Source organism: Mustela erminea, chromosome X (genome assembly GCF_009829155.1).
Source record: "Mustela erminea isolate mMusErm1 chromosome X, mMusErm1.Pri, whole genome shotgun sequence".
In the NCBI taxonomy this organism is placed as follows: domain Eukaryota; kingdom Metazoa; phylum Chordata; class Mammalia; order Carnivora; family Mustelidae; genus Mustela; species Mustela erminea.
In genome coordinates, this window is record NC_045635.1 from 92704462 (window position 1) to 92717932 (window position 13471).

The 13471-nt window shown below is 42.8% G+C and overlaps 1 protein-coding gene across 5 annotated transcripts in view; it reads right to left on the reverse strand.

The window, feature by feature from the left end:
- DCX (doublecortin) overlaps nucleotides 1-13471 on the reverse strand; it is a 108512-nt gene that overhangs the window by 16216 nt on the left and 78825 nt on the right. For 3 of the 5 annotated variants that reach the window (XM_032330829.1, XM_032330827.1, XM_032330825.1), the window contains exon 6: nucleotides 1538-1635. The exons of 1 other annotated variant lie outside the window; for it this stretch is intronic. In XM_032330829.1, the coding sequence (XP_032186720.1) occupies nucleotides 1538-1635 (98 nt within the window). The remainder of the gene's footprint in view (nucleotides 1-1537; nucleotides 1636-13471) is intronic. One more of the 5 variants, XM_032330826.1, reaches the window with a different exon arrangement.

Consider the following 13471-nt stretch of genomic DNA (forward strand, 5'->3'; position numbering starts at 1 on the left):
CTTGGAGTGTCCATCTTAACAAGCTTTGCCCAGAAGAATAACTGAGTAGTTTTCATCCATGCTACAACCTCTAGGTAACACTAGACATACAAACAGTGCAGCAGATTGTCTTCTGGGGAAACCAAATAGCTGAGCAGGAAGGTTCTGGTCAGGGTCAGTGCCAGAAACTGAAACATTACAGGAATGGAACAGGAAGTAGGGACAGTGGAAGAGGTAATGGTTTGATTAACCAGGAAATAAAATCCTAATGTAGAGAAATGAAAATGGATGTTGGGCAGTAGTGTCCTATTACATGTTTAACAATTGATTTTCTGGGGGAAAAAACAACAGCCTTGATGTGTAGTGTGTGCTGATTTCTGTGATGCAAATATTCCCATCACAGCTGAGTTCTAGGTACCAACATGGCATCACTGAACACAGAGCAGGGAAGGGATGTGCACAATCAGCTCTCATGAGCTAACATGAACTGGCTCGGGCATACTGGTGGTGGTAACCTGGGCACCAGTCCTATGTCTACCACCACCTAGCAATGTCACCCTAGTCACTTAACCCTCCTGGAGCTTCATTTCCTCACCTGCAAAAGGTCAACCTCACAAGATGATCGAGAGAATCAAATGACAGTAATTTATCTTTATCTAAAACCTCTTTCAGCTCTGAACATCAGTGGTTCCATGATGGAACTGGCCACACTCATGGCCTTTTGCCTTTTTCCATCTCATTTTGAGTCTTATGAGCAGGGAGAAGACAAAAGAATTCTAGAGGAAGCTGCTCCAGAGTGTGGCTGTTGGAGCAGAAACCACGTTCACGTGGCCTCAGGGATGAGGTTCAAGGCTGTGACCACTCCCACTCCAGATTTTCTATACAGAAGAGATTGCTGGGTGGGAATCTGCTTGAAAAGTGGGGCTAATGAGTTTACAAATTTCCCTTATTTTAGCAGGATATTGATTTGGGATGACTTGGAAGTGTCAACTGTGCCCAGGCAGGGCCAACACGGTGTATATGTTCCCTCTCCTCAGCACTGATCCAGAGTCTGCCTGGGAATGAAGCATACAGGGGGAAACTTGGGTCTGTTCATATCTTGATGTCCAGCAAATCTAAAGGAAGTCACTCAGTGCTAACTTTCTTTAACTGCTGTCTTTGTCCCTTGTACCGACTGGTGCCTGGGGACATAAATTGCCCTCAATCTCCTCTTTGCTGTGCCTCTGAATTGGAGTGAAAAGCATTTAGCTCATCCTTCGAGACATCATTTGGGGACTCCATGAACTCAGAATGGGTATTTGGGACCTTCATTACCTCTTCCTTTTGGGTAAGTGTAACTGGAAATAGATAAATGTGAGGGGTGGGTAGTCAGAGGAATAAATGAAAGTGACTGGAAATTTGGGCCCTGCTGTGATTCCCAGGGCTTCAAGCTCAAGGACCAGGGGAAGGGAAATTTTGGCCTTGATGCATTACTGAAGTAGCTCACTGAGCAGACCCTCACCCAGCCACTCAAAGAAGTTGGAGTGCAAAGGGGTTTAGTAAGGTATAAGAGACATAATACCTTGTGCTTCCGGAGGCTGCCAGGACTGGTGGGCGTGGAGATGGGTGACTGTTTAGACTTGGGGGTAGAGAGCTGGCTGCTGGAGGTCCCGTTTGCTAGCCCAAGGCAAGAGAAAAGGAAGGGATAAGAATCAACAGCATACAAAGGAACCAGTTTTCCTTCCCCTCCAAAGACACTAAGAACATTCAGGCAAGGCACACAGACAACCGAGTGATTTGATGAACGGAACAAAGGTGAGAAGAAACACATTCCTCAGAAAGGCCAGAACTACAATCCTCAGTTAATTAGATCCTGGAGCAGTAATCCTCCCACCTCTCCCCCGAGTGCTTCCAATTACAGGGCTCTGGTACTTTTCAAATCTTTCTCATATATTCATTCCCAAATTTGACCCTAACACCATCTCCAGGAGGTAGTCTGGGAACATATGATTTTGTTTCAATGTTACAAGGCAGAAAAAAAGTGAGGCAAAAGAGGTTCTGTGCCTTACCTTAAAGGGGAAGGGACAATGGGTGACTGAGACCAGGGATACATCCCCTCTGGGCAGCTGATGTGGCAGATACAAGACAGCCCCATGGTCAGTCTCTCCCCACTCCCCCACCCACCAGTCCCCACTCTCTCTTCCCTGCCTCATCCTGGCTGAAAAGAACAGAAGGAAAGGAAAAAGAAAGGGAACTACTCAGGAAGAAGAATAAAAAAGAAATTGTGTGAGACACTAAAGGCCTGTAGACCAAGATGGGCAGAGGAGGGAATCAAAAATGAGGGAGAGAAAGAGATCAGGAGTCGAGAGGGGAGACGAGGAAGAGGGGGATAAGAGGTTAGGAGAAGAAAAGAATGAGGAAGTTTGAAACCAGGAGAAAGGCACAGAGACTGAGGAAGGCAGACAGCCATGGCCAGAGTCAGGGTGCACCCCCATTTCTCTCTAGGCCAACAAAAGGCTGGAAGAGAGATGGCTAAGTATGTAACATTTTGATATTCCATTGTGTTTGCAAGTTGTTTTTATATTCCCTTTGCTAATGAGCTTTTCAAGATCTAATCATGTGAAAAAAAAATGCAGTGCATGGAAATGAAACAATTAAACAGCTTTTGAATGGATTTGTGTTTAGACATCTCATGTTAAAGTTAATATTTTTAATAATCTAAAGACCAACATTGTTAATCAGAGATATTCTGAAACATGCTTTAAAAATAAAGGGATTTTTAAAAAATATACCAAAGCATGTGGGGGCAGAGGGAGAGGAGTAGAGAAACAAGAAGGAAGGGCAGAAAGAGAGAGAGAGAGAGAGAGAGAGAGAGAGAGAGAGAGAACAGAAAATACTGAAAGTTAAGCAGGAGGATGGCCTGAGAATGTTGCTTAAACTATTGTATCGTGAATATTTCCTGAGGATATATAGTCCCTCTCCTCCACATAGGATAGTGTTTTCCTTGGGCTCCGGAACCTGTGTATCAACTGTAGAGATGGAAGACACACCAGTGGGGAGTTTGCTAAGTCTATCCAAGTGCAAGTAAGCTGAAAACTGGGCACATAGGTATCCACTGGCTTGAGCTGTGTATTAGTGAATGCCTCTCTCACCCACTTACGGAGAGGTCTTTATCCCTGTCAGGGCTTCCTGAAAGTCATTCATTCATTTAGCCAGTAGTAACAGTGTGCTTTCTCTAAACCAGGCCAAGTAATAGACACTGGGGTTTTAGAGATGAGTAACTCACTTCCTGTAGTGACCCAAGCAAGAATATGGTGGGCTAAGTACTACAGCAGACCCACACAGGGGGATTATTAGACCCCAGGGAAGAGGCTTTGAAATCAGGGGACTGGGAGGCACACAGGAGGAGGTAATGCCTGAAAAACAAAACAAAACAAAAAAACCTTGAAAGATGACTCTGGAATAATGGGAGAAAAATCTGTGGAGACAGAAAGTAGATTAATGGATGCTAGGGCCTGGCCAGGGTTGAAGTGGGTAGTTGGGGAGAAATTAAAAGTGTCTGCTACTAAGTACAGAGTTTCTTTTAGATGGATAAAGGTGTTTTGGCAATTGTGGTGACCACTGCACAACTCTATGGCTAAACTAAAATCCATTGAACTGTACATTCTAAAGGAGTCAATTCTCATGTGAATTGTATCTCAATAAAGCCAGTATGAAAAGATGAATTGGAACTCCTTAGGCAGAGGGCAGAAAGGGTATTCCATTTTTTTCTAGAAAGGGTATTCTAGCCTTTAAGATTGTACCAGTAGGGGAAATGACATGCGAGTGTAAAAGAATACTGTACATTTATAGAGTACAAATAGCTTAAAATGGCTCAAAAACAAGGTGCCAATACTGAATTCCAGGACATGAGATGGGAGATGACTTGGGCTGTGGGGGCCTTTTGTGGGGCTGTTTGAATTTCACTTGTGAAAGAAATCTGAGAGTGATATTCCCAATTTTGCATTTTAAAATTACTACTCCGGTTACTGTGATAAAGTTGGGGTCGAGTGGGATGGGCTGAGGTAGAAACAAAGAGACTGGTTAGAAGACAATGCACTAGTCCAGGGGCATCTGAGTGACTCAGTCAGTTAAGTGTCTTCCTCTTTATTTTAGCATTGGGCTCCACACTGGGCGTGGAACGTGCTTGGGATTCTCTCTCTCCCTCTGCCCCTCCCCCACTCTCTTTAAATTCTTATTTAAAATAATTTTTTTTAAAGAAGACATTGCATGAGTCCAGGTGAGAGGGGATGATGACTTAAAGCAATGGAGAGAGAGAGAAGGGACAAGGCAGAAGATAGAGACCTAGAGAAATAAGCTTAGAGTGTTATGTCCATACACTGATAAGCCATGCCAAGAAGAAGGTGATCTGTGCCAACCATCATGGAGATGTTGGGTGCTGGCTTGGCCAGGGCAATAGGCTTTCTGGTGAATGAAGGAAGAAGCACTGTGGAAAAGGCAAGAGTGTGTGGAGCTACAGTGGGGTACAGTAGTCCATTACAGGAAAAGGAAGGAGTTGCAAGGACACCTACAGTGCCTGAAGGCCTCCCTAGCAGGACCTGACCTGTAGTATACAAGCTAAAGAACAATCTTGGAGGTCGGTCTGAGCTGACATAATAATGCAAGTCTTCCCAAAGAGCCCTGACCTCAACCATCGTCTTACAGATGTGGGCATCCCCAGGTAAGTTCTGGCATTTTGTTCCGTGGGATCGATGCATCCTTTGGCAACAACGGATTGTAGTTCCCCAGCATTTGTCAGCCATGCTACACAGTGGTGGTGGCCATACTCCCCGTGTAAAAATGATATTTTTCACCTACACTCTTATCGAACTGAGGGTGAGCCCACTGGTCTTGCCAAAATGGAGAAAATTGTGAACCACAAGCATGTCTGTAAGGGAGTTTCCACCCACTTGTTGGCCATAGACCTGCACAGACAGGTTCTTGTGCAACTTCCAGTACTTTTCTCAATATTTTTGGAAACGCTCTCCCTCAAACACTTTAGAGGTAATACATAAACCCATATGTTATCAATACCTCTCTGTCTAGTCTCTGTGTATGTGTCTATGTTGATTCTCTGCCACTCCCCGACTAATTAATCTTAAGCTACCTATAATAAAAGTCTTTATTTTGTCATCCACATTCACCAAGCATTTTGAAAATCAGTTTCTTAATACCTTAACTGCCACTCACTTAAGTGTTGGAAAATGCAAACACTTGCCCAGACTTCTTTCCCCCCACCAGATGTCCTGATGGACTAAAACCCAAAGATGGACATGAAGACATGAGAGAATGTAGACACACACAAGCAGATGTCAAGTCTTCACAAGCTGAAAGAGTCCCTATGTTTATAGACTAGATTAAAAATACATTCACACGTGGGAAAATATACCTGGGAGGGTGCTATTTGATATGGACTCTAAAGCCAATTCATATAAATGTCAAGTAAGAGAAGGAGCAGGAAAAAAGTGCAAATAGGGTCTGAAAAACTGTGCACGGTCTGACACTGGCCAATCCATGTGGACGGCCATGACAGTTCATTGAGACAGTGTCCAGAAATAACACCACTCCTTGATATCTGTTATTGTCCTTCATTTTTCTTTACTAAATACCCTCAGATCTTGTCTCTGAGCTTCTAATTCTCAGCTGCAATTTGGGGATGCACGCAAGGAGACTTTACCCCCTTCGAATTATCTTTCTCCTTTCCCTGCTCAGAACTACTGTCTTCTCTCACTATGGTTACTTTTATTTCCTCAAAGTCCAAATCCTTTCATTCCTTTTTTCCTCATTGTACAGGGCAGTTTTTTCTCTATATAACAAGGTACATTGAGGATTTCTCAGTCTCCTAGGCCATCTTATCAATGTTATCAATAAAACACAAGATAATATTTAGCACTTATTCAGTGTCTGATAGGCCAGCACTCACTGTGCATGCACACACCCACCTACCCAACCCCCCCAAATACAGTCTCTTTTAGTTGTATTTTCATTTCCAATGAGGAAAGAGAGGCTTGTTCCAGCTGAAGATAGCAAAGTCAGGATTTGAACACACATCCCTCTGATTCCAAATCCTATGTGTGTTTCGGTTTGTTTTTGGTTTTTGCTCCACCACTCTTGCTTTTATAAATGAATTGCTTCTGGGACTCCTTCCTATGTCCTATGACAACTCTTCTGATGGAGGAAAGAAGGGGGCAGAAAAGTTGTGGTATAGAAAAAAGAGAGGAATAGGACAAGGTAGAAATAGACACCAGAGCTTACATACAGGTACCAGATTTTATTCTACTTACCTAGTTTAGATTAGAAAGGAGGACATTAGGAGAAGGAAGGGAAAAATGAAGTGGGGGGTGGGGAATCAAAGGGGGAGACAAACCATGAGAGACTATAGACTTTGGGAATCAAACTGAGGGTTTTAGATGAGGGGGGTGGGGGGATGGGTGAGCCTGGTGATGGGTATTAAGGAGGGCACATATTGCATGGATCACTGGCTGTTATATGCAAACAATGAATCATGGAACTCTACATCAAAATTCATTGGCGTACTGTATGGTAACCGACATAACATAATAATAAAAAAAAAAAGATTAGAAAGTATTTAGCAAGAAACTTCTTTTATTTGCCAAAATGACTGGGTATGATAGACAATGTCATGAAACACTAGCAGACAGAGCAGCCAGCATGGCATGTAACTTCTGTCACACCACACGTCACACCATTACTCCCTTCAGCTGCTGTCCCTCAACTATGCAGCACGATGGCCAGGCTTGGCTTGGCATACAGTCTTGTCTCCCTAGCTTCTCTGAATCATTATGCCTGCCCTTGCCCCAGTGCTCATCTTCAAAACCTTGGCTCTGTCAGAATGGAGCAGGACGAACCCAAACAAAAGATGGCTGGTCAGGTAACTAGGCTGACATACCTATTCACAGGGATTTATGTGTATGGTAGAAAATGGGTTCCCAGGAGTGAGGAATAAGACAGGTTGAGTTAGTTCCCAAAGAATAAGGAGAGAGTCTAATTTCTGGCATGGGCAGCCAAGGACAGAGTATGGTCACCAGGCAAGCAGCGTTGATCCTGAGCTCCTAGACTATGGATTCTCTTGTCTGGAGGCTGAACTGATCCCTGGAAATTGGGATGCAGCTGTGTGTAAAGTGGGTTTAAGTAGTCCAGGTGTGGCAATTATAAAACTGTCTGGGCAGTGAGTTAGACAAGTCATTATACTTTATGGATTCAAGTTTGGATGGCCAGAGTGGCACAGAAAAGAAAGGCGGGTGGGGGAGGGGCTTGGCATCTACTTTTTACCCAACCTTTTCCAGGAGACCAAATTAATAATGCTCATTCACTTAGCTCTGGCTTTTTCTCCCATTCTAATATCAACACTTGACCTCAACTCAAAATCAAGCCTATTGGTTTTGGTTGGATGTAATTTTGAAACATTGCTCACTAAAAATAACCCCAGTCTAAAAAAAAAAAAGAAAAAAAAAGCCATGACAATAATTTAAGAGCTGTCTTAACAATTGCAGTTGTATTTCTACAATTGTTTTCAAACCATTTTACCATATATGAGTTCACATGATTCTCCTGATAAACCCAAGAAATGATGGCTGGGAATTAGTGGTCTCCTTTTAATCACAAGAATATAGAGGTTCAGAGAGAGTAGGACTTGATTAAAGGGGAAAAATTGCTTATCTTCAATGGATGATGGCCTCTGGGGTTTCCACATTATATGCCTCCCACTGCAACCTTGTAGTGATTGGTTCTCTGTCTTGTCTGCTCTCATACCCTAATGCCTTGCAGGAGATTTCAATACATAATTCAGCCACTTCCTTATTTTCCTCATATTGAGATGCTCTAAATGTTCTTTCATTCCAGTTCAAACATACCCTCTTTTCTCCCTACATATACAGGGAGTTTTTCTGGAAAGCCATTCAAGTAGAACCAAGGTGGTTTCAACTTACTTCGAACAAGGCCAAGAGACAGAGCCTGTGGTTTTTACACATTCATTCCAAAAACACCCTTGGTATGGGTGTCTGGACTGGTTTAGCTAATTGTTCCTTCTCAGTGGAAAAATTGTGTCCCTATCCCCAGACCCATCCACAAGAGATGCCCAGAACTGAGGGCACAGGAATAGTTCCTCACGGATCCCAGCAGAGGGCTGGTTCCCAGGCCAAATTAAGTCACAGATTGTGAGATACCGTCACTTCGGGAGCTGGAAGTGGAATTCTAAATCTATTTCCTATAGAGTCTTGGGCAGCATGCAGCTTTGAATCTTCTAAATCAGGAGAGAAGAATTTGCAAAACAAATATGGACACCCATTCCTGCAATATTTTGACACAGATCAATGTCCCACAAGAAGAGGACATCTGTAAGGAGGCTGCTGGAGTGCCAGGATTGTTTTCTCTGAGTTGATAATGCTGACAACATTTGTTTCCTGTTGAAGGTGGTTTTGCTGAGAGCATGTATCTGGTGGAGCGAGCCTGCTGTCTATGCTCACTACTGTTTCCATAGGGTAGAAACTAGAAAACACAGCACAGCTCTTAATCTGCAAAAAGAACACATGCTTTCGGAGTCAGTCAAGGTTCTAAATCATGGCTCCGCCTGGATATGTGTGATCTTGGGTGTTCCCTAACCTCTGTAGGTCCCCATTGCCACATCCGTAACATTTGAATGAAAAGACTGCTTAACTCAATCGTTGTTGTTTTGAGGATTACACGGCAGACTATACATGAAATCCTTAGCTAAGTGCCTTAGCGCATAGAAAGGGCTTCATAATGACATCTTCTTAATACTGCCACAACTAGAAATGGAAGGACATGAAAAACTATGCAACCTATAGGCACTGAGTAAGGAAACCCCCTTTTACAAGGGATGATTTATCAATCTCTACGGACAGAGGACTTTCTTTGGCTGGCAAGTCAGGCATTAGAGGACTGAAGTTTTTCCAAGTGAAGCCCATTGCTTTTTAGTTTCTGCATTTTGTTGCATTTTAATTATCCCAAAAACATTGTCCTTGCACTCAGCCCCCTGCATTTCTTTTTACCCTCTCCGCCATTACCATGGAGGTGATCCATGCATACTGTGTGCAGCCACTGAAGGCTCTGAAGCAGTGGGGGGAGGGGGAGGTGTCACATGATGGGAATGCATTTTAGGGTGAGAATATGGTGGCACCACACCAGATGCATCAAGTGACTGAGATTTGAAATAGAGATGCTACTTCGGAGTCTGTGGAGCAACCCTGGTGTCAGGTGATGAGGGAAAGAAAAGAATTCCTGTGTGAGTGATGTGGTGATGTTTCAAAGGTTCCACAACAGGAGCGTATGGTGGACTTGAAAGAGTGAAAACATAGGAAGAATCTAAGATAACGTGAAGATGTTGGACCCGGGGAACAGAATAGAATTGATTCTATTGTCAGGCAGGGAGTTGGGGGAGGAAATGTTTTTGGTTTTTAGACACATTGTATTTGGTACGTGTAAGTAGGATTGTCTGGAAGGCATTCATGGGATTAACATACGGAAGGAAGGTTGGGGCTAAATATGTAGATTTAACAGCCGCCTCCCTATGCCATCATATGCTATATTTATCATCTTCCCTGCTCTTTTGTTCATGCTTTTCCCACCTGTCAGAAATAATCAATTTCCTTATCAATTGAAATAACCCTCCTACAAGCCCCAGTATTTCCAGGAAGACTTCCCTTAGCACTTACTGGTCTCATCTCCCATTCACTGGGCACTTAAACAAACCATTACTATTAATTCCCATTCAGCACCGTGGTGCGATGGTTAAACTGTGGACTGTGGAGCCAAATTGCCTGGGTTCAAACCCCAGCTCTCCCACCGATTAGCTGTATGGTCTTGGGCAGGTCACTTAGCTTTCATGTGCTCTAGCTTTTTCAGCTGCAAAATGGGGGTAATTGTGCCTACCTCGCAAGGTTGTTGTAAAGATTAAATTGGCTAATACATATAAAGTGATGAGAACAGTTGCTTGGCTCATAAGAACTATATAAATATTTGTAAGTAAATTTTTTTATCAAATTTATATATCTCCTGGTTCCCCAATTCTTAGTGAAAATTTGTCTTACTCCTTTTCCCTGTAGAATCTAGCACTACTAGGTATCGCACCCAAACTCTAGAGATTCAGTCGTATTTAAACACAAGTTCCAGACTGTAGCAGGTTGATAGAACCCCTACTATAGGGAGATGGGTCGACACCACCACATACCATGCCCCACAGTGTGCTCAGAGACCCCCATTATATTGCTTGCTTCAACAATTTCTTAAGTGGTTCTCCAGCGATGACGGAAATGTTGCCTTAGACGTAAGGCAGTTCTTTCACTGGAACTAGACATAAACTGTGGTTTTAGAAAGAATCAGAGTGGGTGAAAGGCAAGGGACACTTTTCTCTTCCCACAGTTTTGCCAAGGGCACCACTTCCCCTTAGAGTGGCAGTAGGGGAGGTGATGGAAATCTAGGACCAGGCACTGGAAACAGAGCTGCCTAATCCCTTATAGCTATGCTCGATACAGCAAAAAGAGTGACACCGAGCCCACTCCACTCCCCAGCTTCCCCACATCCCTTGCCTGGAGGTGAAGGAAGCAGAGAAGCAAGGACTAGCCAACAGAGACCTTTCTATTTACTACTCTGGAGTTTCCATTCCTTGCCTTAAGGACAGTGTGAGGATTGCCTGCCTGGAAGTCAGGACAGCTGGACTCTAGCTCTTGGTCACCAAGTGGCTGCATGGCATTGAGAAGACTACAAGATACTGAACATCATTACATCTTAGTCTCCCAGTCTAATTTTCCTTTCCTAACCTCATTCATGGTGCTATTATGTGTGACAGCGGAGGTGATAGACTCAGAAGTATTTTGCAAAGTGCAAAGCATCTCATCTACGTCGTAGATTGTTACCTTGAGCCTCTCTTAGACAGAGAGGAAATTTAGTGCTGTCTATTACACTAACTACTAGTCACATGTTGCTTTTGAGCATCTGAAGCAGGACTAGCCAGAATTGAGATGTGCGCTCAGTATAAGATACAACCTGATTTTAAAGAATGGAAAATAATCTCCTTAGTTTTTTTTTTTTTTACTTCGATTGCATGTTGAAATGATAATATTTTGGATATATTGAGTTGAATAAAATATATTATCAAAACAGATTTCACCTGTTCTTTTGACCTTTTTAACTCTGGCTATTAGAAAATTGAAAATGATCTACAAGGCTCACATTATATTTCTACTGGACAGAGTTGATCCAGATGGACACATTCAGGAAGGGCAGAACAGCCAGGTCCTTCTTTAGGCAACTCAAAGCAGCCTCCTGGGTTCAGAAGAGAAATACTCCTGGATACAATTCTCCCATGGACACCCCCCCCCACTCCCTGCTTCACCGCTGTTTTGTGTCCCTTGACCTCCCCTTACAAAGGCTGTATATTTTGGTAGTGAATCCATTCTTCCTTGGGGCTTTGGGAATAGGAAGGATTTGACTTTCAGGACTAGGTATGCATAGGTTGGGGGAAGGAGGGTGGGGAATATTGAATTGCTACAACAATGACTTACTGCTGAACAACAGCGAACTAATTATCACATTACAATTCTCTCAGCCTACCAGGGTTGGTAATTAGCTTCCTTGGAGGCTCCTTCAGAAAAAAAAAAAAAAAAAGGCAGGGGGGTGCGGTGGGGAGAGAGAAAGAAAAAGAAAAGATTCCTTCCCAGCAACTAGCTACTTTGTCCTTTTAATTCAATTCAGTTCAATTGGGGGTAGTTGCAAAAAAGGAAAAGTTAACACGTTCATGGCTGAAATGGAAACGGCAAGAGACGGCGCAGAAAGGTCTTCCTGCAGCTCTCAGGCTGGGCTTGTCTTTTTGCCCTTACCACAGTTCCCTGTCCTACTTTAAAGGCAGAAATGGCTAATGGGACTTGGATTCTAAAAGTCCATCAGCTCTGCCCAGGGAGAATGAGAGCTCCTTCTAGCAATATTGTATAGACAACCAAATCCTTCCTTAACTGACGTGTAAGGCTTAGCAGCAGACAGATTCCATTTGGGGTGCCCTCAGTATTGGCAGGAGTGGGAACTGACCTCAAAGGGAATAAAGTATACAGAGTTTGATTTATTCATGGGAAGAGCAGAAAAAAAAGATAACGTAAGAACCAAGGAATCAAATTATGATGCAAATTACAGACCAGATCACATCAATTTACTAAACCTCAAGACAAACCGAACCCAGATATTAACTGAACCATGAATTGGATCAAATGTACACACATATATATGGATGGATGTGTAATCGACTCATTGCTCTTATTCATTCACTAGTATTCTCTTCTGAAAGATTTGTTTTATTTTATAGCTTTAAATAAATATTTGCTTTCTCCCAATTCCATTGCTCTGTTCTTCTTAAAAAATATTTGAAAATCTAGCAAACTTGTTCAAACCTATATATTTTCTAATGAACTAGAACATCAAAACATTCCTTTAGCTGAACCTGAACTGAGCCAATGTTTCGTTTGGTTTGAGTCCCTGCTGCAGTGGAACATTTTTGGCTGTTGTTTGCCTTCAAAGGAAGGTAGTTAAAATTCCCTGGAAATGGCCTATCTTCCTTAACCTTGGGTTACTCAGGTTGAATGAAAAAAATGTGAATCCATCCCACAAGTCCAAGATCCAAGACAGACAAACCCAGGATGGAAACAGGGCAGCATTGCCATGTCCTAGAAAAGAACAGAGAATTTCAGCCCCACTCCACACCATTATTCTTCAGTTAAATGTGTATTAACCTGCCTACATCCCTTGCTGAGAGCTCAGGAATACCTTACACTTCCTGATGCAAAATTATGCATTGTCTATAGCTCATCCTTCTAGCTATTCAATTCTGATTCCGTGGAAGCTATTGCACAACTCTATAAATTGGAAATAATTGATAATACTGGAAAATGATTTTTGCCTATTAGACATGTGAATTCTGTCTTAACCAAATGGGAAACCAAGTCTTAGACAAGGTGAGAAATTTGTCCCAAGTAAAAAAGCTGGGAAATGATGTCATTGGGCCTTTCTACACAGAGGCCTCTCTCTCCTCTTCCATATCCTCTCCCCCTCCATTTTGAAGCTTGAAATGGTCCTGAGTGACATGGAGGTGGGAAGGGGAAAATGGGTATGTCAAATCCAAACCGTACCTAAAGTACTGTTTTGCCTGAGATCAGCTTTGGCCCTGTGGAATGTTCACTAAATGGATGGCCTGGACATGGCTCTAAACTGCCATGGAATGGACAAGGTCATGTTATAAAGATCCTTTTATGCATTGGGCCTCAAATCTTGCAGAAGATCTAGACACATCATCTGTGATGAGCTCAAACATTCTGGAAATTGCCATTAAGGCTGGCTAGACTAGAATTTGGCTTCATTTCTGTTCATGAACTATCTGAAATAAAGATTTACATTCTCTCTCATGAGAATACCACTTTGGATTTTTTGCTGATAGGGAGCAAGAGCTTTT